The 26,499-nt window shown below is 38.4% G+C and overlaps 2 protein-coding genes across 6 annotated transcripts in view; one reads left to right on the top strand and one right to left on the bottom strand.

The window, feature by feature from the left end:
• Positions 1-3,549: 3,549 nt before the first annotated feature.
• LOC129776103 (ATPase family AAA domain-containing protein 3A homolog) lies at positions 3,550-6,223 on the top strand. The gene is made up of 4 exons (XM_055781509.1): positions 3,550-3,930; positions 4,053-5,352; positions 5,407-5,605; positions 5,668-6,223. Exons 1-4 carry the CDS (start codon positions 3,723-3,725, stop codon positions 5,737-5,739), a joined length of 1,779 nt encoding a protein of 592 aa, XP_055637484.1. The 5' UTR covers positions 3,550-3,722; the 3' UTR covers positions 5,740-6,223.
• Positions 6,224-11,393: 5,170 nt separating this feature from the next.
• The window catches only part of LOC129776122 (neprilysin-2), a 49,435-nt gene continuing 34,329 nt past the window's right edge, over positions 11,394-26,499 (bottom strand). For 2 of the 5 annotated variants that reach the window (XM_055781549.1, XM_055781550.1), the window contains exons 3-8: positions 25,258-25,391; positions 14,532-14,660; positions 14,215-14,460; positions 13,886-14,100; positions 12,860-13,829; positions 11,394-12,798 (exon numbers count right to left, since the gene is read on the bottom strand). In XM_055781549.1, coding sequence (XP_055637524.1) covers positions 12,209-12,798; positions 12,860-13,829; positions 13,886-14,100; positions 14,215-14,460; positions 14,532-14,660; positions 25,258-25,391 — 2,284 coding nt within the window. In that variant the 3' untranslated portion in view covers positions 11,394-12,208. Of the gene's footprint in view, positions 12,799-12,859; positions 13,830-13,885; positions 14,101-14,214; positions 14,461-14,531; positions 14,661-25,257; positions 25,392-26,162; positions 26,462-26,499 lie in introns of those variants that run through there. The other 3 variants (XM_055781547.1, XM_055781546.1, XM_055781548.1) reach the window with 3 other exon arrangements.

Here is a 26,499-nt window from a genome sequence, read left to right on the forward strand (position 1 = left end):
TCACTACACCAAGCAAACATCTCTGCGAACAATCGAGAAATGGCAGAATTTCAGCTTAAATCGCAATATTTTCTTTCTCCTCTCATTGCCCTTTCAATGATCGCTGCTATTGACTCGTGTGTGTTCAGGAATTAGGAAACTGAATGTATAGCATATCAAACAAATCTTAGAGAATCACATCATCAGAGCTCGTTCGTAGTGAAACTAGTTATTAACGTTAACTTTATTTCATGAAAACGTGACCTGTTTTCTGATTTGGCACCCTTCCTGAAAGCCGTAGTTCTACGTCAAAAATTGAATTATATAACTAGCGCATAGCGCATCATACCCAGCAAACATTAAATCGCATAGCAAGCGTATATATAACATCATATGCCCTAAAATTTGGTTGGCATATAATGCGCCTAACTGGCATATGCATGCAAAAGTGGAGGCCATATACATACATGGCAAATGCTTACCGAATTTGTTTGGATGAATATGCAACTTAGACCGGCTATAATAGCGATTATGTTGAAATTGAATTGCGATCTAATATGAATATATAAATGAACTGTCAAAGCACCAAATACGTCTTTTGCCATACTCATATACGATTTATTACAGACATAGAAAAAAAAACGAATGGCACCAAATATTTCCGTGAAATGTTTATTATAGCCTCACGAATCGCCATTTTTATATATGAGTATTTATGTTAGTAGAATTAATAATTATTTCATTGACTTGTGTTGGGAGTGGAATATGAATGTTAAAAATGGCACAGACTGATGTTTGGTGAAAACTGCTCTGATGTGGGTTCGAACTCCGGTCGTCTGGCTATCTGAAATTTGATTCAACAGCGGTTAAAACTTTCGAGTGCATTAGCATTTCATTGACATTTCAATATGATGTAATATGTACTTTATTAGGATCTAATATGATTTACTTTTTCATGATTTTCTTCAGCATGTAACACGATTTACTACAGTACTGAATCGATTCAAATTATACGCTTATACGACACACAAACTGCATCAGCGTAATATACGCATATGATGCGGATTAAATATATTTTACGACAATGTACATCATAAAATTGATGTTTATTATACCGAATTGCGACTTAATTTGATAATGGTATATAAAATCGAGTTTTTACATTTTATGCGATTTCAAATATACACGATACATACTTTGATTGATATTATATGCGATTATGATTTATTCAGATTTCTTGTAAGACTTGGCACGTGCAAAATTATACGATTTAATGTTTGCTGGGTATATTCCATATTTTGTGTGGTATATTGGTATATTGGTGGCCGAGGTTCTCGGAATGAATCGCACCAGAAAACAACTGCAACAGAAACAACCGCTCAGAAAAAGTGTAGTAGGCTAGAAATATTGTGACGCGGGAAAAACATCATGGGTATAAAACAGGGGTATGACTAATACGTCAAATTCCTCATATTGCCAAAGTACCCAATATTGCTGCGGTTTACTGACATTTTGGTTCTGTCAATTACTGTTGTTTACAACACGGTCCGGTTATATAGTTAAATAGTGGCTAACTTTAAACTCCATGTTGAATCTGAACACCTCCATGTGAAACCGAAATATGAAAATCGCTTATGCAGTTAGAAATAAAGCAGCGCAATTTCCGCGATTTCAACGATTTCAATCCTCGCAAATGGTATGTTGGTAAACAAATGACGCCATATTGATTTTACTTTGGGTAGCCTATATTCAATTCATGCCTAACCCCTGGTATAAAACGGTCTGTGATACCTGTCGGAATCTACATTGGCCCTTTCCTTATCATCACCCTTAACTGTGAACCCTATCGGAGTAACAGCCGAAGGAATTGCAACACAGAAATGTGCCATAAGGCCGAGGGGCGGGGTCTTTGCGGGAAAGCACTTTCGTTCACGAATGCGGAAATTAAATGCAAACCACCTGGACCTGACATAGTAAACGCCATGCGAACACGATTTCAATGCGGCGAAACTGTGGGTGGAGTGTTTTGCCGCGAGTGAACGCGAATGATGGTTGCCAGACGATATTCATAAATATCTTCACGATCGAACTCATCGAACGAAAATAAAAATTGAGTTGTTAACTTATTATTTTCGTTTTGTTCAATAAATCATATAACATTATTCTAATTTACATAATGCGTATAATGAAAACGTTACGTTAAGGGCTTTCCATTTACAATGTTCACAAAAGATCTCACAATTCAGCTGTTTACAAAATGAAGACATGTTATCATATCTGGTATCCTGGGCTGGGTTGTTTACATTTAGAATGGAGTGGAATGAAACATAAAAAATGCGCGATTTAAAGCGATCAGTATGTCCTAGCACGCGATGAGCTTCAATTAATCACTTCGCATCGCATCGCATCGCACCGCACCGCCCTATTACTATGCCCTCGGCCTAAGTTAGTTAGCGTGTGGAAGCAAACGAATATGGTCGTAACGTTTTTAAAAGACCTTGGTCGTTAAATCAATATCCGACAATACCGTGCGCGAGTATACGAGTTATGTTTTTGCGCCGTGCAAACGTAATGCGTCAGGCAAACGAATGTCGTCCGACGTTCATTTAAGCTCAGTTGGCCCTTGCTAAAGGATCGTATCCTATATTTCAAGCTGGACAAGTAGCGGAACACCGGTTTGTGTACGAGACACCACCGCCTCCGACGGCGGGTCGGCTGTCGACTCGGATCACGGCATCTTGACGACTTGGGCCGCCTCGATTCCTTATCCTCGTGAAATGGGGATTTCACCTCCATTACATTGACCTCAGAATAAATTTCGAGAAACTAAAAAGAAAAAAAAACTAATTTATAATAGAAATTACGCTTTTTCTATGATGTTTTTCCTGCGCTACAATATTTTTAGCTTCTTAAACCGTTTTCTGAGCGGTCGTTTCTGTTGCAGTTGTGTTCTGGTGTGATTTAGTCCGGTCACGGGTAGCGGATGTTTGTTATACCAAATTACGATTTAAATTGTCGTTAAAAGTAAAATCAGATTTTTCGTATTTCATACGATTTTAGATATACGTGATGTATGCTTTAATATATACGATCGTGATTCAATCCCACTTTTTATACGATATAGAATAAGCCAATTTATACGATTTATGTTTGCATCTAAAAATCCATTATCATTTCCGCTTCTCATAAGCCGAACACAAAGCTCAATGAGGTCAACTCGAATTGAGAGAAAATCAAATTTCCTGCATGAACATATTTAAGGCTGATTTAGACGATGCCAGTCAGCGCTCTAGTTGAGGTATCCAGTGAACAGAGAACAGACACTCTGTCCAAGTTACTTGTACCAGTATCGAACAAGTAATTGGCCTCTAATTTGAACAGAGTGTCTGTTCTCTATTCACTGGATACTTCAACTAGAGCGCTGACTGGCATCGTCTAAATCAGCCTTTACAGACATTTTTGTAACTCACATACATTTTTCACAAACATTCGAAAAAAATTTATAAAACATCTGGCAGCTCTGAATGCATCACGATGTTTGACGTTTCGGCGCAGGTTATCATTCGTCTCAAATCATATCACTGTGAGAAACATCGTGTTCCTCATGTTTCTAGCTTATTTAGCCGGACGATAGATTGTGGCTGCTGTTTTAAAATAATTGCGTCATTTTTCGTATACATTTTCGTTCGCTGCACTGTTTGAGGACTTTTTCGGATTATATATATATATATATTCAGATAAATATGTCGTGGTTGTTCGGATATAAAAGTCAAGTCCCGCAAATGCCTCCACCCGGCAGTGAAGGTGGTTTTCAGGAACCTGGAACAGCAGGACAAGCCACCGGTGATCCAAACTTGACTAAGGCCGAACGGAAAGCAATGGAAGCGTACCGTTTTGATTCGTCAGCGCTGGAACGTGCCGCTGAAGCTGCCAGAACATTGGAGCGATCAAGTAAGGATTATTGAAATAGAATCGACAAAATGATTGCGTAATTTTTCATGTGACATGGAAATAAGTGTTCGGTAAATTTGTGTCTCGTTGATCTTGTTCTAATAATGTCTTCCTATTTACAGAACATGCACTAGAGGCACTTGAGTTGTCGAAATTGCAGGAAAACACACGACAGCAAGAATACCTCGCTAAAGTTAAAGAATATGAGGCACATATTGAAACATCTAAGGTAGAACAAAAGCGTGTTGATCATGAGGAACGGCGCAAGACGCTTGCTGAAGAAACTAAGCAGCAACAACAGCGGGCACAATATCAGGATCAGTTAGCTCGAAAACGCTACGAAGAACAACTTGCTCAACAACAGCGAGTACAAGACGAGAATCTGAGAAAACAAGAGGAAAGCGTGGCGAAACAAGAAGCAATGCGAAGGAAGACTATTGAGCACGAAATGGAACTACGTGAAAAAAATAAAATGAAACTTCTGGAGGCTGAGTTGAGAGCGAAAGCTAAGGTAGACCGAGAAAATCGGGATTTGACATTGGAACAAATACGTCTTAAAGCGGAGGAGAACAGAATCACAGTGATGGAGGGTATAAAAACAGCTGGATCGGTACTCGGACAGGGAGCTAACGCTCTTCTGTCTGATTGGAACAAAGTTGCGACAACTGTTGGTGGTTTATCATTGCTAGCCCTTGGAATCTATTCCGCGAAAGGCAGCACTGGTGTAGCAGCACGCTATATTGAAGCTAGAATTGGCAAACCGTCGCTTGTTAATGAAACATCCAGATTTTCACTATTAGACTCACTTCGACATCCAATAGCTACATTCAAGCGAATGCAATCAAAACCTACAGATGCACTGCAAGGTGTTGTTCTTCAACCGAAACTGGAGGAAAGATTGCGAGACATTGCGATTGCAACGAAAAATACAAAGAACAACAGAGGGCTTTACCGTAACATTCTGATGCATGGTCCTCCCGGGACTGGTAAAACCATGTTCGCTAAAAAGCTCGCTTCTCATTCGGGGATGGATTATGCTATAATGACTGGTGGTGATGTCGGACCGATGGGTAGAGATGCGGTGACAGCGATTCACAAAGTTTTCGATTGGGCCAGTACAAGTCGTCGTGGATTGTTACTGTTTATCGACGAAGCGGATGCGTTCTTGCACAAAAGATCATCCGCACAAATTTCGGAGGACATGCGGTCGGCGTTGAATGCCTTCCTGTATCGAACAGGTGAACAAAATCCACGATTTATGTTGGTTCTCGCCTCCAACACCCCGGAACAGTTCGATTATGCTATCAATGACCGTTTGGATGAGATGGTGGAATTTACGCTACCAGGACTAGAAGAACGGGAACGATTGATTCGGTTATATTTCGATAAATTTGTACTCCAGCCGGCGGCAGTAGGAAAAAAGTTCGTTAATAACTACAAACAAATATAGAATGATTGTTTAATGATTAATTTCAGACGCTTCAAAGTAGAACAATGGGACTATAGCGCCGTTTGCAGCAAAATGGCCGTGATGTGTGAAGGAATGTCCGGTCGCGAGATTTCCAAATTGGGAGTGTCGTGGCAAGCTGCATGCTATGCTTCTGAAAACGGTGTTCTTACTGAGAAAATGGTTCTGGATCGCTGTGAAGCTGCTTCAAGGCAACATAAACAGAAGGTACAATACCAATTGATTCAGGTTTCTTAATTTGCTAAACAAGGTGCTGTCTGTATTTTTAGATGGCATGGCTTTCAGAGCAGGAAAAACTTGATCATAAATCGATAACGGGAGGAAAAGGATTTCTGTACTAACTTCGCTTCGAAACATGATCATAGATTCCGAATTCCAATTCGATTACTAGCTTCCAATCTGTGGAGAAGTGTTCTCTGAAAACTGGGATTGTGATTGTCTCCAGCACTGAAGAAATACTTCTGGAACTGGAACTAAATATTAATAGGCAAAAACTTCCCTACCACTCTTCTGTTCAACTCAGGGAAATTTATATTAAACTTCTTCGAACAGGAGAACCTACATTTTCTGGGAAATTGTCAGATCACAGTTGAAATGACATGGAATGCATTTATATTCATCTGCATTGTCTTACTCGAATGTGTTCAACATAGAAGTAGCTTCTGATACTTTATTACGCGTTTAGGTACTTTTTCTTGTTAATGTGTATATTCGGCAAAATGATGATTAGGAATCTATTTCTCTGCAAAGCAGAGAATGTGAAAATAAAAACTTCTGAACCAAATTTGTGTATTAAACAATTGCATTTATTGTTGTGATGTCCTATATATGGCGTTAAATTCCTTATTGAGAATCTCTTAGAAGGTGTTATGAAACAATTTTGCCCTCGTTTATGATTTTTCCATTTTTTTTCACAATAACAATGCTGTAACTCACGAACCAATCGACCGCTTGCTGTCAAATTTTGACACGTATCCTTTGGTGCTTTGTGATAGTTAAGTAGATTTTTGCAACAGGCGCCATGTAGACCTGAACTTTGAACATGATGAACTTTTCAGCCGAACTGTTATAAAATCAGATTATTTTCAGATATGGGAATTGAATTTTCCCATTTTCCTTCTGAGTTTTTTGAAAATTTTCAATGTTTTGGATCGATTCTTTGTATTTCAGAAATTGATCTTTTCTTTACGATCTTTCCGATCTTTTTGATCGTACAGAAATTTTTGTAAATTTGTTTTGCCAGGGAACATTGTTTTTAATCTCACCAAAAACCACCTAATAAACTTCATAAACATTGGATCCATTTCAAGGTTGTCAAATCAGTGACCGTAAATTTAGAAGAAACAGTTTTTAGTTTCGTCTTTACAAAACAAGTGATTACAAGTTGTATTTACAACATCACATTGGATAGGCAGACAGTGAAAATTGTGACGAAATTGGATGGATTGGATGGCTTAGAGAGGGAGGAGGAGTGTTTATCCACCATAGAAACATTCATTGCACTCTAACAAAAATACCAAATTTGGTTCCGTTTGCTTCACTAATTTGTGTTTCATTTGTATGGCAGCCCCCCTTAGAGAGGAGTAGGGGTCTTGAACTATCATAAGAACCTTCTCCGGTCCCAAAAAACCCTACATACAAACTTTCACGTCGATCGGTTCAGTAATTTCCGAGTCTATAAGAATCAGAAAGACAGGAAGACAGACAGAAAGACAGACAGACGGACAGACAGACAGAAATCCATTTATACAGGGTTTTCCATTTCGGGCTTCCGAAAGTATACAACCCTGCGCTGACAACCGTTTGACATAGCTGTCAACCAAAGCGTCATATCGTTAGTTGAATGTCTGCCATTTTACAATATGGATCGTTTTAGCATCGCACAACGTGTTAATTTTGTTAAATTATACTATAAAAATGATGAAAAACCGGCAAATGTTTTTCGAGCATTACGGACGGATTTTGGTCGTCATGGACGGCCTACAGAGCACACAATCGCTAATGTAGTGCGTAAATTCGAACAAACTGAATCCGTAGCGGATATTGTGAAACCTGTGCATCATCGTAATGTGCGTTCGGCCGAAAATATTGCTGCTGTTGCTGCCAGTGTGGAGGATGACCCGAATGTTTCGATTCCACGGCGTGCTCAGCAATTGGGCTTGTCAAACACATCATTGTGGCGAATTTTGCATTTGGACTTGCACCTACATCCATATAAAGTCCAACTGGTACAAAAATTAGAGCGTGGTGACCATGGAATGCGTCGGGCATACGTCGATTGGGTAAACGAACAACAGCAGCAAAATGCTGAATTTTCGCATCAAATTTTCTTCAGCGATGAGGCACATTTCGAGCTCGGTGGCTATGTGAACACCCAAAATTTCCATATATGTGGCTCAGAAAATCCACACGTGATTGTTGAGAGGCCATTGCATCCGCCAAAAGTCACTGTTTGGTGCGCATTATGGTCTGGTGGAGTCATCGGGCCGTATTTCTTTGAAAATGAAGACGGCGAGACGGTAACTGTGAATGGTGAGCGCTATGGCCGCATGTCAACCGATTTTTTTGCCACAAATTGAAGATATGGATACGGCTGACATGTGGTTTCAGCAGGACGGCGCCACGTGCCACACAACACGACCGAACATGGCCATATTGCGAACGAAATTTGAGGGACGCATAATTTCGCGTTTTGGTGATGCCAATTGGCCGTCCAGATCATGCGATTTGAACCCGCTAGACTTTTTTTTGTGGGGTTATGCGAAAGACCGTGTCTATGCCAACTCTCCGCAAACTCTTGAACATTTGAAAGACAACATTCGTGAAGTTATGACCGAGATACCGCCCCATATGTGCCGAAAGGTCATCGAAAATTACCTGTTCCGGATCAAGGTGTGCGAGGAAGCCCTAGGTGGACATTTGAATGATGTTGTATTTCACACATAATGGCACAAACCAAACTTTAATTTGAAATAAAAGTTTCATCGAAATTCGAATTCTAAGCGTGTTTTATTTCAATTTACTTTCAGAATTAAAAGTTGGAAAACCCTGTATATATACAGCCATTCCATATCAAACCGATATAGTAATTCTCAGGTTTTCGTAAAAGTGGTAGTTTCGTTCTTTAACGCAAACTATTAGACCCGCATTTTTTTATTTTTTTTTTGTTAAGGTGGCATATCGACATATCAAATTAAAGCTAATTAGCTCATTAGTCATTCTTGAAAAAATCCTACACTTGCAAAAAAAATAGATTTTGATTATATCTTTATTGAATGTATTTGTTTTTTATAGTTTTCATGGTCTCGGGACCAAGGGCGCTATATTTTATTTCTATTTTTTAAGGAAAGCTGTGGATTTTTCACATAACATTTCTCGAAATCAGGGAGGAGTTTTTTTCCGTTTTTGATGGTCCAAAAAATTATTTTCCTTTTTTTCCCAAAAATGACTTTTCAAAAATTTATTACTTTTGAACTACTGGACCGATTCAGATGATCGACATATCAAATTAAAGTCTACTGGCTAACTTTTTTCTTGAAGAAACAGCACAGCACTTGCCAATTAATTAGATTATAGTCACATACATCCAGTCTAGTCGCAAAGAAATATTGAACGAAAACTGAAAACATGTTAACTTTGAAAAATCATAACTTAAAGACGAAAAATAACACCTCTCTGGTATTCGGGTCTATTATATAAAAAAATCTCAGCTTCAGGATAAAATGTGAAAAAAGGTGCCCTTGGTCCCGAAACGATATAAGCTATAAAAAACAAATATAATCAATAATTACGAAAACAAAATCCATTTTCATTCAAAGTGTAATATTTTTACTAGCAAGATTAGCTCATTGGCTTTATTGGCTTTAATTTGTTATGTCGATCATCTGAATCGGTCTAGTAGATCAAAAGTAATTTGTCGTGGAAAAAATGGGAAAATAAATTATTTTTCGGACCATCGGTTAACTTTGGGAAGATATGTTAAGTGAAAAATCCTCAGCTTTCCAGAAAAAATATTAAAAATAAAGCGCCTTTGGTCCCGAGACCATGAAAACTATAAAAAACAAATACAATCAATAATAACGAAAAAAATGCAAGAAAATGGATTTTTCGGACTGTTGGATATTGTATAAACCACACGATAGATAATATGTTTAAATTGTCAGTGATACACGCAACAACAAACCTTTATAACACAACGCTCTTGTGAGCCACATCATTATACGCTTTGAAAGCTCACTATCGTCATCACACTTATCATTGTCACGCTAACAAAGCTCATCTAGCCACATCATTGTCAGCATAGAGATCTAAAACACAATCCTCATTGTAACGCAACACAGTAGGTTTTGTTCTCGCCTTTATCATGCCAAGCTTATAAAACTGACCGAATGACCAAATAAAACCACTCCAAAGGTAGACTCGAGAGAACTCAGTTCAAAATTCAAACGCTTTTTCTTAATTCATCCGAAAAACGGTACGGTTTCCGGATCGGTTCATTTGTGTGCCGAGCAGTAAAGCCTTCGACGTCCGGTGTTCATTTCAAGCACCAGCCGGTGCGTTATCACGGACCACCCTAAAATAAAAATGGTCACCCTAACAAAAAAAATTAAAAAATACGGGTCTAATAATTTGCGTTAGAGAACAAAACTTCCACTTTTGACTAAAATCTGAGAACCACTATATCAGTTTGGCATGGAATGGCTGTATAGATATACTGTTAAAAATAATCATTCAAAAATTGCATTTTATGTTAAAAGCGTATAGGAAGGTGAGGGAAGACGGCCACCCGGGATGAGCATTGAAAGAAACACAAATTTGTGCATAACTAGATAACTAACCAAGTAAATGGAGCCAAATTTGGGATGTGCGGGTTTTCGGGTACGAGAAATATTTCTATGATGGAATGACACTACTCTGAAATGGAGAGGGGGTCTCATAAAAATATTACACATATTTAGACCAAACATATATGGCAATTGAAAATTTTCGGAAAAGTTCGATGAGTTTTCTATTAGTTGTCTAATTTTGAATGTCTCTTAAATAATTTTTAAACATCAGTAAACTCTTCTTTATAGATTTCGGTACTTGATACCACACTAAAAATATTGCTATTGTTGGAAAATATAGTCTAAAAATAATGTGTCCCAATGCTGCTTACTTCTTAACATTTCGCTAAGGATCATGCAATCAAAATAATGAGATTTTCATACTGTAAAGCGGCTGTTTTGATGCAAACACATGGTAGACGCATGCATTACAACCTTCTCAATGTTGTGTTTTTAAACAAAACTTGTATTTTTGTATTCTCATAACTAGTGCAATTTTACATCTATGTACCAATTATCGTCATATCGAAAACTGCAATGCTCCAACTATCGCAATACGAAAACCCCACGTTTTTACGTTGTGCAATTGCATATCATAGGACGCTTCAACGCTCTGACCGAAATGTATGAGTCTGGTATAGGAAGGTGGGGGAAGACGGCCACCCGGGATGAGTAGTGAATGAAACCCAAATTTGTGCATAACTAGAGAACTATTCAAGTAAATGGAGCCAAATTTGGGATGTGAGGGTTTTTGGGCACGATAAATATTTCTATGATGGAATGACACCCCTCCCTCCTCTGAAATTGAGAGGGGGGCCCATAAAAATATTACACATATATCGACCAAAAAAAATATATGAAAATATATGGCAATTGAAAATTTTTTGAAAGTAATCTGATATTAAAATGACGAGTTTTGGTAGAAGTACTAGGTATTCTATAGTAAAAGGTGATTTTAAAGGGGCGATTAGAAGATCAATCAATGTTCAGTTCTGCAATTGGATCCATGAATGTTTGCTTAGTAAGAAAACGCGAATGTTTGAAGGTATTGATAACAAAAATGAATTTTGGGCGGGACGAAGTTTGCCCGGTCAGGTAGTTATAAATAAATAAATAAACAAGTGAATCTTGTAGTGATGCTTTTGGACAAATGAAAGGTAAGTAAACAATTAGTAGAAAACATTTTATTTTCAGACAATCATTACCTTACAATATAACAAAAAGTACAATGAAGTATTTATTGACTACGTTATAACAAGAACATTAAGTCATCTGCTCCAGATGTAGGATAAACTGACCATTTATATCAGTTTTCTACATTTTTGTGTTTTTTTTTTTGTTAACTTTGATTCATATGAATTATCTACGTACGTTGATACGTTTGTAACAACAAATTATCAATATCACACACATATTTCCAACAACCAAGGAAATTCACTTTTTGTTTTGTTTTTTTAGCGATTGAATCGTTTTGTTTAAAAGCATTTGATACAATAAATTGGAATAAATTATTTGTAGCGATTTGTGTGTGTTTTTTCACAATGATGGCGCAATTTCAATTTCTGTTCACGAAATTATAAGTAGGGGCGGATGGTCCTAATGGATAGACTTGTGAACCGGACTATACAATTCAATGCTGAATCCACTAAAACAAATATTATAAATCCATGATGGCCTTCACAATTCAGGTAGTCGGTTTAAGAACACCCTCCCCTATCATTGACCAATTATATAAGAACTAACTGAGGAAGTTCCCATTATATAAGGGACGAATGACCTTTGGGTTAAAGTCCCTTCAAAAACAAGAACAGAACAGTTCCCATTATATCACGTTCGTTTGCTGAGAACGGCGACAAGAGGGAAGTGTTAACGGCAGATACATGAATGGATGCATAGCCACCAATAGCTTGATAAAAATACAGACATTGTTGCAAAAATGAAGAAGAGATAATGAATGAACTCATGTGAGTTTCACTCGTGAAGTCTACCACACCTCACATTTTTGGACGGGATTCATTGGTGATCCGGTAGGACAATTGAAATCTTTTGAAAATTCGATCATATTACTCATTGGACCAAGTACTCGAAACTGTCCAGGTGAGTGAACTCCGGTGGTGATACGCATTTTCATTGTTTCCGGACGGTAGACGGAACACCAAGTCTGGGCGGCCGATAGCCAAAACATCTGCTCCGGTGTCATATCTAAACCAGGCAGGCGAGGTTCTGGTCCATTTTTCTCGCTCCATCTCTTGTACGCATAGTATGCTTCCTTAATGCCACCGTTGTCCGCGATGTTCTCTCCCTGGGTGTTGATGCCATTCAGGTTCAGTTTTACGTTCGGTTCAGTGTAGTTTCCGTACTGTTCAATGATGCATCGGGCTTTCTCGAGGTATGCTTTCTTGGTATCTGGCTGCCACCATTCGATAAGGTTACCATTCTTATCGAATTGACGGCCCTGGTCATCGAATCCATGTGTTATTTCGTGTCCGATAACGAATCCGATTGCACCATAGTTCATATATTTTGGTCGATCGTATGAGAAAAATTGTCCCTGAAGGATACCGGCTGGGAATTCTGTGAATTAGACGATTTATTGATTATTTGCTACCAGTTGATTTACGTTGGTATTACTTACGAATGCTGTTCTCGATTGAGGAGTAGAATGCGTTCACAACAGCTGGCCTCGAGTGGGTAATCCAGTCAGTTTTATTCACCGGTAATCGCAGTTTTCTGAAGGCTTTCGTTGTTCCAAACTGATTCATGTATAAAATCGTTGTCAAATAATCGTCTTCCTTCTTGAACTGTAAGTCTTTATAGTAATCAGCTATTTTGTTGTCATCCATTAACTCGTCAGGATAGCCAATGTGAGTGACCATGGAAGCAACTTTTTCTAGGGCCGATTGGCGAGTGACTTCGTCCATCCAATCAACTTTCTTCAGTATGTCTACAAACACTGCCTTGATGTCGTTAACCATGTCCAATGCAGTTCGCTTAGACTTCTCCTGGAAATATTTCCTAATATATTGGGCTCCAACTGAGATTGGTAAGCTTCCGGCGGTAATATCAACACATTCCTTCCAGCGCGGCTCTTGTTCTTGCTTGCCGCTCAGTGCTGTGGTGTACTGGAGTTGCCGTTTCCTCAGCTTCTCGGTCAGGAAGAATGAGGAGAATCCACTTATGCGCCACATGACATAATTCGCCATGGTTCTCTTCGGTGTGTTCTGAAGAAGGGGTCCCAACTGTTCCATGAAAGTGGGCACACTAACAATGATAACCTCGTTCTCGTCGATTGCGATTCCAGTATCCTTGAGAATCACATTGAAATATTTAACCCAATCTGTGTAGGGATATTTCAGCTGGAATTCTTTGACGGTCATAGGATTGTAAAGAGCGGTTGCATTGCGACGTTTTTCATTCGGTAACGAAATGTTGGCAAGAGCAATTTCAAAGTTGAGCGAATCGAGAAGTTCCCGTTTGGCGCGTTCCTCTTCGGCACCTAGCAAAACGGCCATGTCGACCATATAGCTGTAATAGGCGGACACGATTGGACTGTCCATCCCCTTGACTAGGTATTCACGGCTTATGCCTAGAGCAGCTTGATCTGTCTGGAATGGAAAAGTTGTTTCAGCAATTGCTCGAATGCATATACAAATGTTCTTACATCAATAATTCTACGAGTTGAGTTCTTCAAATCGGTTCCAACGGAAAAATCGAAGAAGTAATCCGTGCTATACCCCTGCTGACGGAAATCGCCGACAGATTTCACCCATGTCCAAGAAGAGTCCTGGTCCCATTGGTCACCCTTTAATACGGGCCAACCACCCAATGATTCCAGTATGTCGAGAAGCGGTTTGATGCCTTTCTCCTCGATCCGTGCTGAAAAAAAAACAAACGGATCAGTTTTCCATCCCAACTTTTACAATATTGTCTTTCAATCATTCTAGCTAAAGGATAGGACATGTTGAATGACCGTCTCATAAATGAACTCACTTTTATTCATACACAGTTTGAATAGATTTTTGGCAAGCTTGAACGGTGTCGCCTCGGTTTCGCCTATTTCCTCGCTCACCAACGATCGCAACTGCTCCTGCAGCCGATCGCCGATCACCGAAAACGTGTTAACGGAAACTTTCTCGTCAGGAATATTGGTGTTCTTCAAAAACTTGCCACATGCATAATTGTAGAAATCGTCGCACGGTTCCACGCTAGAATCCATCTGTTCCAGCGCTTTGGAAGCTGTCGAGTGAGAGGGAAAAGTAAAAAATGACAAATATCGTTCAGGAGTGCAAATGGACGTTTTCACTGACCCGAGTGGATGCATCCTGGGGAAAGACAGAGGAAGTCACTTCCTTTCGCGTCATTTGAGCCGAATTTTATGTTTTTGCCACGACGAAAACTGGTTAGAGCCTGTGGTGACTGCGACGAACCGCTGGCTGCTGTAATTAAATGAGAAGAGAAAGGATGATTTCATAACTGTAAACTTAACGGACTTATCATCATGTGTACGATTTCGTCATTCGCTTAAAAGAGATAATTAGTCCTTAATTAATCCTGTCTTGTGCGTTTGGACATTCCGAGTTATTTCGCAGATATAAGTGAGGTCATTTGAATGATGCTTTCGAAGATTTACAACACATCAATTGGACTAGGAAGAACATACTCCAAGTATCTTTATAGAGCTATACACATTTATCGTTTTGTCTCAATTTAAGCTTTGTTGGCCATTGGACAGCTTTTCATTACTGAAAATGGTACTGTTTCGCGAAATTAATTTGATTTTTGGATACAATTAGGCCTTTCTTCACTTGACTACAATAACATTGATTTATAAATACATATTCATAGTAAAAAACTAAAAATATGTTTAATTACATTTGTCTCCAATTCCGAACACCATTTTTGTCACTGACTCATATTTGAACACTTTTGTCTCAAATTCCGAACTGCAAATATGCAATTAAAAAATATCATAACTTTTGAACTACTGAACCGATTCAGATGATAGATACCGTGAAGCTCCCTTATACCAGTCAGTGCATAATTCCACCCACTTGACATAAAATACTGTTTTTCACACTAGCTACCTTATTTCTTCTGATAAATTATTTCTGTGTATTCTTGTTGAACTATAATTACGAAAAATTGACAACCAAGTACTATTAGTACTTGCAATATAACTTATTCAAATTTAAATATACCAATCCAATCTAACGGAGCACTGCACGATTCTTTTTCTTGATAATAGAACGAGTCAAATTAAAGTCGAAAACACGATGACAATCATTGAACACTCGACACATGCCACTTATTGGTTCATTGTGGCCGTAATTTGTGCGGAATGTAGTAATTCGCAGAAAATCGTGCGAACGGAGAGTTCGACGACGAATATACAAATCAAACTTGTTCAACAAAGCAGGGCAATCGATGTGCGATTGTAGAACGTCAGATACAAAGCAAGCCTTGGAAACATTTCGTCCAGATCGATTAGCTGACATCGATCCTCATATCTTGGGAGATTGAAAGGATCGTTCCAAGGCAGTCGTTTAAGTGCAAAGCGTGCAAACTTGCGTTGGATTGCCTCCACTTGTTGTATACCGTTTTGGTAATACGGTGCCCATACAACTGCTGCATACTCCAGTGAGGATCGAACCAACAAACAATATGGAACTTTCAGGCAGTGAACATCACTAAATTGTTTTGCTGCACGAAAAATGAAGCCAAGACATCTTGAGGCTTTGGTGGTTATATAACTTACGTGATCTCGGAAGGTTAGGCTAGAATCTAGGAGAATACCCAAATCCTTAACCATGATTTCACGTTTCAGAGATGTATTGGCGATGGTATAATTGAAGAAATATGGGAAGCGTTTCCGAGCAAACGAAAAGACCGAGCATAATCGACTCTGTATATAAAACAGTCCAATCTGTTACTTGGAATCCGGTTTCATTATTGTGGTTTTAGTTAAAAAAAACCTGACCAAGAAAATCAATTTTGCTCTCCTTGGTTTGCTCACAAACATTTGTTTACAAATTGAGTTAATTTATATGTTATATTTTTGCTCCATAATTGGACTGTCCTTGTATCCTAATTTGTGAACTATTTCTGTATTTGCCTGGAAATAGAGTGTTCAAACATCTACTGTTCGGAATATGAATCATGCGTCGAAACTTGATTAAAATTTCGAACACTACTTTATTACTAAATTGAATGAAGATTTCTGCATAAAAGTTCATTTTTTTTCATCCATTTATATTAGATTCTTACCTTTTCTAGTACTAAACATGAACACAGCAAATAGTTAGAACAACTACAAAAACTAAAAAATAAACGATGTTTGTTTTTTTACGGAATTTGCTAACGCATACATTTTGTCACTGGTTGTGACAGTCACTTTTTTTTGCAAATGCTTAGTATTATAAATTATCAGCTGTGTCGATACCTGTAAATTATGTTAAAACGAAGCCTATACCTCAAAGAATGTCAGGGTTTTCATTATTCAATTATTTTTAACATTGAAGTTTAGTAAATTAACATTTAAAAATAATAAAAAGTGTTCGAAATTTGAGGCAAGACGGTAAATTGAGATAAAACTTAGGATGCCATGAATTTGGATTTATTCGAAAGATAATTCGGCACTTACGTATTAACGCCACCGGAGCGCAATTAATATTATGAATTTATTTTTTTCTTAATCAAATTTATTCTGAGCTCAATTAGATGGTAGCAAATTCTTTATCAAACGAGGGTAAGGAACCGAGACGGCCCCAAGTCGCCGAGGTGGCGCAATCCTAATCGGCGGATGAATGATATAAGGAACACCGGGGTAAGTTGAAACGATTTTCTCGAAGTTGTACCGGGCCGGGAGTTCAATACAATTTTTCTTATTATCTATGTTAGTAATATGTAACCGATTACTCGCGGTTGGCTCGAGGTTAGTATTACAAGTGTTTTCGTAATTGGGATATTGCTGTCTCCAATGCTCTGTACGTGTGCTCGACACGGGATACTTCCTATTGGGATGCAGCTGACCATTAATCAGCAACGCCCCCCTAGTCTGTACCTCATATCTAGCGTGGTGCGTCTTTCTCGACTCGAGGAATCCAGGATAGAATGGTCACTAGCCGGCGCAATCATCAGTTCGTGTAGAGTTGTCATGAGCGGTACAACCTTTGGCCTGTGTGTCTGTAAAGAGTGTGTGTATGTATTGCCGCGACTAAGTAAAAGTTTATCGATCGGATAGGAGGGATATGAAACGGGGACACAACGAAGGAAACATCATTAAACGTTGACATCGGCGTTTCTGAGGAACAGGTATAGATGAAGCAGAAGATCAGGATCAGATATCCCGGACGGGGATATCCGATTGTCTGCCTTGTGCTCTTAGTGCTCTAGAGAGCTGAGAGCGAGCAGCATGGAACCGGATACACGACCAGACAACATGCTCGATGTCGTGGTAGCCATCGCCACAATCACAAAGATTGTTTGCTGCGAGCTCAATGCGATAGAGATGCGCGTTTAGGTTGTAGTGATTGGACATAAGCCGAGATATCACGCGAATGAAATCACGACCTACATTCAATCCCTTGAACCATGCCCTCGTCGAGACCTTAGGGATAATCGTGTGTAACCAACGACCGAACTCATCTCCACTCCACATGCGCTGCCAACTTACGAGCGTATACTGACGAGGAATGTGGAAAAATTCATTATAAGCAATTTGCCTTTCAAAAAGTGTGCCTTCTAAAGCGCCCACCTTAGCTAGCGAGTCCGCTTTCTCATTCCCCGGAATCGAGCAATGAGAGGGAACCCATGCTAAGGTAATCTTGAATAATTTTTCGACCAAAACACTCAATAGTTGTTTTATTCTTGTTAGGAAATAAGATGAGCGTTTATCAACCTTCATTGAGCGGATTGCCTCTAATGAGCTGAGACTGTCTGAAAAAATAAAATAGTGGTCGATGGGCAATGTTTCAATGATCCCCAGTGCGTAGTATATCGCACCCAGTTCAGCAACATACACGGAACAAGGATCTTTGAGTTTGAAAGAGGCACTGGAATTTTCATTGAAGATGCCAAAGCCAGTGGACCCGTTTATGAATGAACCGTCAGTAAAGAACATTTTATCAGATCTAACTATGCCCCCATATTCTGCCGAAAATATCGGCGGAATAGAATCTGAGCGTAGATGATCTGGGATTCCATGGATTTTTTTGTCGCATGGACAGATCAAAAATGACAGAGGAATTGCAAAAGTATGGGAAGCAAACTTGGTTGGAGATGCCTGGTGAAGGGTGCACGTTGTGGGTAAGGTACTCATGGTATAAAGACATAAAACTTGACTGAGGAATCAGTTGGAGTAGATTTTCGAAGTTATCAATCACCAATGGATTCATGATCTTGCAACGGATGAGAAATCTGTAGGATAATTCTGTGAACCGAAGAGTAAGCGGGGGTACTCCTGCCAAAACTTCGAGACTCACCGTATGTGTCGAATGCAAACACCCCATTGCTATACGCAAGCAACGATATTGTATTCTCTCCAGCTTGAGAATATGAATCCTGGCAGCTGATCGGAAGCAAAAACTGCCATATTCTAACACTGATAATATCGTTGTTTTGTATAACTGAATGAGGTCTCCTGGATGGGCACCCCACCATGTTCCGGTTATTGTTTGGAGAAAATTGATTCTTTGCTGGCATTTCTGTTTCAAATACGCAATGTGTATTCCCCAGGTACATTTAGAGTCAAAATATACTCCAAGGTATTTGAAAAACATCGAGTGCTTGATCGTTTTGCCGGATAGGTGAAGCTGGAATTGGGCGGGTTCGTGCTCCTAGAAAAAACGACCATTTCGGTTTTCTCCGTAGAGAATTCGATACCCAGCTTGAGAGCCCACGTGAACAGATTGTTCAGGGTATCTTGCAAGGATTTTTGCAGAACGGCGGGATTAGTACCCGTGATGGAAATAACTCCATCGTCTGCAAGTTGTCTCAGCGTGCAGTCTCTAGTTAGACAATCATCTATATCAGTGGTGGCCAAACTTTTGGGCACTACGGGCGACTAATTATTCAAATGTTAGGCTGCGGGCTACCAACGTTGACTGTATCAAACAGTCATTAAAAAAATAATGAATACTAGACAATAAAACCAAGTTTGAACTAGGATTGGGCGATCTTGCATCGATATTCAGCAGATCGATCTTTTCCTCTCCGATTTCCGATTTTTTGGTTCGTTCTTTGTACTGCAACAAATCGCGAAAATCGATCTTTTCTTTTCGATCTTTTCGATATTTTTGATCGTGGAAATCTTTTCAAAAATTTGTTTATCAGTGAACATTGATTTTGACCGTTCGAGTTTGAGGATAGCGCTCCTCTAGGGATCACCTTTTAACAAACGATTTCGTCTTCCGGGAATATAATGGAAAAATCTAGATGCTATCACTGAATGCTCATCCATTTTTCGATAGATTTAGGAAATGGTTTCAAATGCCCCCTTTAAGCTGAAGCTTTTTTAAATATACTCAAACTCATTCACATTTTTGGCATACTCTCACAAAATTTGCTCAGCACTCTAACGATTAATCTCATCAAGTTATATACAAGTTATATCCACTTGACTTGGTTGACAGTGAAAATTGTGACGAAATTGGATGATGACATCAGGTTCTTTCCTAGAACTGAGACAACACAATACAACACTTTCGACTAAATGCCATACGTATAGCACGGTTGGATTTTCTTGTTTGAACCTTCCTGTACTTGCGCGCAAAATCATAACTCGTATACTCGCGCACATTGTCAGAGACTGTGCGTGTCTCTATAATTTTGCTATTGTTTTTTGCTGATGCTATTTTTAGGCATTATTTGTATTTATTTTATGCAAAAAAGATACAGATACAGACCTCTAATGGGTCATACTGAGACACCACTCAGTGTCGCATTAGAGGCGATTGTTACCTGTAATTGGACTTATCAACAAACACAACCCAATGTGAAAAATAAGTTAAAACAGGAAAATCATTGAAAATCTAACAAGTAGTCACTAGAAAAGTGTCCAAAATGCATAATCTAGTGAAATGATTGAAAACACTCCTAAAAATTTATCATGTTGTAGAAACTTGCACGAAGGAGGTTTACGTCGAATTAGAGAATCATATCAAAATATCCAATAATTCGTGTCGCATTACAGGTCCGCCAATTAGCTAGATGTCCAATTAGAGGTGAATCACTTTTTCTAATTAAATGAAAATTATAGATTATCTATCGAAAATGCTGGTCCCTATTATGTAAATTGGATCAAACGATAGATAACTATCGTTTTGTAAATCAATAGAATCTTATCAAAGCGAGTTGTCAAATGTTTCTTAAAGCAAAGCATCAGAAATGTAACAAGCAAACTGAACAGCTCGAAAAGTTATGCAGACAGCTTTCACCCGACTGTATCTATAACAGTAAAATAGAGCTAACAAGCAAAAATCTGTTGAACTAGAATTACATAATAGATTTCAATAGTTAATTTTAGAAATTTTTAATTTCTCATTCATCACTGTTGTTCTATTCATGACTATGTTTCTTGAAAAAAAAATATATGTGCAGATAATTTTCTCATTACTTAAAATTTACTTCTTAAATTAAAATAACAATACTTTATTAAAACTCGCCTACGAGTACGCAGTCAAAAACGAAGTTTTGTTCGAAAATTTAGTTTTTATCGATTTTCGAAACCTTATGCCGGTTGTTTCCAACCTTTTCAATTGTTCAAATTTAACAAATTATTGAAATTATTCCTAGTGACAATTTTCTACTTTATCACAAGAGGTCGAACAACTGGATGGGTTAATATTAAATAACTAACAATCTGAGAGAAAATATAAAACCGAACCTTTTATGAAGAAATAACTACTCTCACAACTAATTTGTTTTATTGAGGTTAGCATAAACACCATAAAAAAAATGTCGGGCCTGCTTTGAAGTTATTTAAAAAAAATACTAAATCACTAAATTGAAATCTGTTTACAGCACATATAAAGTATGACGGATGAATTTCAATAAAAAATATTCACAATGGAGTTTCGAAAAATATTAATTCTGAAAATGTTAAGGCAGTATTCTAGTCTAGAAATTTGAAGAAAATCATACAAATTTTCCCTCATATTTCTGCAGTTTAGGCATTCAAGAATATGCATCTCTCTATCGCATGAACATCTAAAAAATAATATTTTTTAAATTTTACTATTTTTCAAAAATCGGGAACATACAAAAATTTAGAAAAAAGAGTTTTGGTACACGTGAGATGTGAGGGAGTAGTTTTGGTACACGTGAGATGTGTGGGAGTAGTCGTAGACGCAAAATTGACACTACATACAGGAACTAATATACGAAACAATAACATCAAGAATATTATTTTAGACACCTTCATGTCAGAGTAGAGTCACTCAAAACGGCTACAAATGAGGTCATTCAAATATTCAAATATTAAGTAACGCACTCAGAATGGGAGGTGAGGATGCCTTGTGGAAGCTTGTTTAGTAATAAATCAAAATAAGTCTAAACATTTTTATATAAATGTCCATTTGTCACAGTATGTAGGGAAGAGGGAGTCTAAAATAGTAAAAAAATGCGTTACGTACATCCAAACTAGCGTTGGCAGGAAACATTTCATCTTTGGCAGAAACGATGCCATTTCGTGTGCTGGAGGGTCAAATGCACAAATAATGAGCTGTTTTAAAGGATTGAAAATGGTTTGTATGTATGCGAGCAGACATCTCTTTCTGTTTTTTTTTCTCATTTAATTTGGGATTGTGCCAAAAAAACAAAGTCCAAAGTCAATGGGGATCGAACCAAGGCCGGTTGGAATGCAAAGCTATTTCATACGACCACGATATCCATATAGCTGCCAGCGCTGTTATATAGAAGCGTGATAATATTACACCTCATCATAAAATGAAGATGGAAATTGATGGATTCTTTATCTAAGAGGATAAAGAAGAACATGAACGACAATATATCTTTCTCTGACTGGGCCGTGTATTTGGCAAACTGTACGAAAGCTTTCATATGCTTTCATTTAAATGTGTCTCCTGTTTCGCTCGCTCATATTGGCTCTAGCATATATATTATACAAATTATATACATGTATTGGGGAGTTATTTAATAATTATTTAATAAATTTGGATGCCATAACATGTGCTAAAAATTAACTTTGGGTGCAGTATTTGAACGATCCCTAGATGCAAAATTACCAAATTTGACTTGTCTCATGTCTGTGTATTCATGAAATACGTAGAACATACTGATGAAAGAAATATTAATGATTCTCATTTTTCGAATTTATCACCTTTCATTCATACAGCAATCACCGACAAATAACGTCCGGCACCTGCAGAAAAGTGTAAAAAATAGCCGATTTTCACTGCTGTTTCAACTTACCTGTGGATTGAAAAAAAACATTAGGTGAGTTGAAACGCTCAGAAATATATGGAAGAAGATTTTACAGTATAGTTTTCTATCAATATTTGATTACTCGTCGTGTAATTCTGGTGATATTTTTGAAAAAACAGTGTTTCGGACCAATGAAGTCACCGCGCAAAAATGTTTGTTTAGATTTCCCGAACGAGGAAAAATAAACAAAGGCGCGGATTGCGTTAAGGCATTCCAATGTTCTGGTAATGGCTGTCATAAGGTGGGTTGAAAGATATTGTTTACTGAAAAAATATATCACATCAATCCATCATTCCTAACAAAAGTTATGGCTTACGTTTTAATTAACTCCGTATTTCAGCTTGCCCCGGTTTACCTTATTGATACACGAATGGTTTGAGTTAGAATCCGGAAACAATGTTTATTTTAAAGGAGCGGTCGTAGTAGGCGTATTTGAATTCGTTCGACACAATTTGTTTGGAAAACCTGTATCTTTCAACGGTAAAAATTTCATGTTGACTCGTTTTGAAAAGTTGTGCAAGATGGTAGTTGGGAGAAGAAATTGAAAATCTGGCGTGGTCAGGTACTAAAATCGCAAAATCGCTGAAGGTGGCTAAATTAGCCATGCATGTTATACTGAAACGTTTCCGTGAACGTACAACTGTTGTTCGGGTGAATCAGAAGTCGCGTCGTAGTGAAACTTACGATCGGAAGGTGAGGTTGAAGGTATTGCGAACAATTAAGACAAACACGGGACTCTCGGACTACGACATCACCAAAAAATACATCTCTGACCAAAGTACTATCCGGAGAATCCGTATGCGAGAAGGTTTTCGTAATTTCGTGCCTGCAAGCAACCAAATAGGATGCTGAAGCAAAATCTAATGGCCAAAAGACGCACTCGAAAGTTGTATAGCAAAGTTACAAGGATACCTGCTGATGAATGCGAAACGTACGTGAAGATGGATTTTGGACAGCTCCCAGGCCTGAAATTCTTTAAGACCTCTGCCAGAGGAGATGTCCCCAGTGGATTTAAGTTCGTTTTCGCTGATAAATTTGCCAGCAATTCCCGATTTGGCATGGGATTTGCAGCTGTGGACACAAAAACACACTTCTCGTTACAAACAAGATAATGGACTCGAAAATGTATAGGAAAGAGTAACTGCGAAAACGTCTTCCTCCGTTTATCAAGGCCCACAAAGATCCGGTGATGTTTTAGCCAGATTTGGCAAGCTAACGATAGCGTCCAAAATTTGAGAACGAAAACGAAAATTCGTCAGAGCTGTAACAGAAAATTTTCTCAATATTTTTTTCTGATGAGAATAATACATTATTTGCATTTTAATATAACAACATTTTTTTTACCTTTAACCATTCCCTAAATACAACTGGTTTTGTGATTCCAGGTTCTGAATATCATGCTTTCAATATCAATATCAAGCTTTATTTGAAATCGAAAATCAACCGGCCAATTTTGCACCAGGTGAAAAAATCCAGTATCTAAAGGATTCTCAATTATGTTTCAATCTAGCTAGGCAATCGATGAAAAACAGATTTGCTTGGGGGCCGCCGCTTTCGACGGCCGGTTGGCGACCGAGTCAAACCGTGGTGAAACCCAACTACCCAACTATCAAGCAGGTTGGACACGAGTAGTAGCCAATTTCTATTGCAGCCTTAAGAAACACACACAAAGTCTGATCAATTAATTAACACTCACAAAGGCAATTAATCAATTGGCTAATATTTTGACATCAACAATGTTTGAATTCATTCTGAGGGTGCTCTCAACTTCGAGACGAGTTGGCGTTAATTCATTATACAATAAAGTTGAAGCCGCTTAATTAACGCATAGCGGAAGTATTAACACGTTGAGGCCCGCCCGTACTAGGCGCCGACATTGAATATTCTATCTGTTTGCACGACTTGACGAATGTAACGCGTGAAACGTGGATCCGTGGAAGAATTATAACCTTTGTAAAAACTTTGATAAGACTCTTCGCAATAGTAAATTTATGAGACATACGAAATTATCACTTTTTCACTTCCATGATAATCGCAAGGGAACCACGCTATAGAGGCCGCGAATATCACACGAACATTCCTTCCCTTCCCCTGATGAATGAAAGGATGTGGCCGGCGTCGTTATTGACTATTTAAAGTTCGAAAATCACCGCAACTTGCACAATGAAAATGGATTGGTACTCCCAAGCGCCATTCGGTGTGTTCTTTGTGCAATTTCACTGGTTCAGGACAACCACGAAGAGCAACTACGAAATGTACAGTCTACCTAAGCTAAAGCTCATGCGAAATTAGCGCTTCTTGATTCGCAGATTTTTATCTCTCCAAGTCAAGACATAAATAGGCGTAGCGTCGCGTGGGTTCTTCTTGAGTTACAGCTTCTGCTGTCTTAACGTAGATATTAACTTGCGTCATTTATGATTATTTAGCTGAGATTTATTATGTGAAAAAAAACAAGCTTTGAATGTGTTCTGAGTGCTCTATTCGAAACTTTTACTTCGGAGGAAATCTTCCGTTTACGAAATCTTTACTTTTGGCGCCAAATGATCAGGATCCCGCACAATAACACATCACACGTGAAATCGCAATACTCACATTCATTCGTTTGATCACTCAGCAACACTGAAAGAAGAGAGATCAACAGGGCGACCACAGCGATGCCGCACACAATACTGATGAGCGTGAGAACCTTCTCCAGTGCCGTTCGTCGCCTCCACCAGCCTGGATTTCTGTAATAAATAGAAAAGAGCAAAAACCATTGATCAGAAAACTTGCGGAATCGACATGATCGCAATGAATTACTGTGCATCATATAGTAAATAAAATTCGCACAACTCATAACAGACTGAGATAATGTTTGTGTTGGGAGGAGGTAAACAACTTTCCTTGTCACTGTACCGCAATTGCACTGTGTCGGTAGATTACAGGGACGGTACTTGTGAATATGCAGAACTCGTATTACTCTGTTTATACTGATAACGAAGCTAAAGACCGCCATTCAGCCGTCAATCAATTGACCATTAGTTAAATGTATTTACAGCATCAGCTATGATACACTTCAGTGGTCTCTCTATATACAAATGGCGTTAGCGTGGAAGTATATTGGCTAGGTTTTGTTAGACTGCGTGCTGCCGCTCCATGAAGGCTGTTACTGTTTTTTTTCTACTTTGTACGACTCCACCGTAGTAAATGAATGAAGGTGTCAGCATGAAGTAAATGAGTGCGGACGCTTAAGTGAAAACAAGGAAATTATACTTTCTAAAATACGACAGACAAACATTTCTTGTCAGCGAGTTTTTCTGTCTGTGCTATTTCGTATTGCATAACTGAGGTTAGACGAACGTTTGTGTTTACATGTAACATTATCTCATCTGTAAACTGTAATCGTGCGGCTACCGTAGTTAAGTTACCTGTTGTGGTTTCGGTTTAAAATGCTTATAAAATAAATGTGATGTGCTGGGCTGATACAGTCCAATGATAACGATTAGTTATACACTTACTTCGGTTTTCGTTCAAAGATGAAGGAAATAGCGTCAGTGCTGATCAATGAGTTTCGGCTTGTGCTGATGCGTCGTAAGGTCTCCATTATCGACACGATTTAGGTATCACCAGAATGTCATTTTAGTTATTCAGTTTTCGCTAAGATTAGACTTATTCTCTTGTAACTATCAATTCAACAAGTAAGGTGGAATGTCCATTAGGGAAAAATGGCATCAGTTCAATGGACACTCAGCTTAGAAGTTGACCGCGATCTGGCTAATAAAGTTTTGAAGAACAGCTTGCCATATATCCATTTTTTTTGTATTCATATATGACAAAATGAGGTACACCGGAACA

The sequence above is a fragment of the Toxorhynchites rutilus genome, chromosome 3, assembly GCF_029784135.1.
Source record: "Toxorhynchites rutilus septentrionalis strain SRP chromosome 3, ASM2978413v1, whole genome shotgun sequence".
NCBI lineage: Eukaryota > Metazoa > Arthropoda > Insecta > Diptera > Culicidae > Toxorhynchites > Toxorhynchites rutilus.

What these genes read in the sequence shown, in the direction of transcription:
- LOC129776103 (XM_055781509.1), top strand. Translation starts at nt 3,723, where the DNA reads ATGTCGTGGTTGTTCGGATATAAAAGTCAAGTCCCGCAAATGCCTCCA. An exon ending in CAGAACATTGGAGCGATCAA is followed by an intron (nt 3,931 to 4,052) that starts GTAAGGATTATT and finishes TCCTATTTACAG; the next exon opens with AACATGCACTAGAGGCACTT. An exon ending in CCGGCGGCAGTAGGAAAAAA is followed by an intron (nt 5,353 to 5,406) that starts GTTCGTTAATAA and finishes GATTAATTTCAG; the next exon opens with ACGCTTCAAAGTAGAACAAT.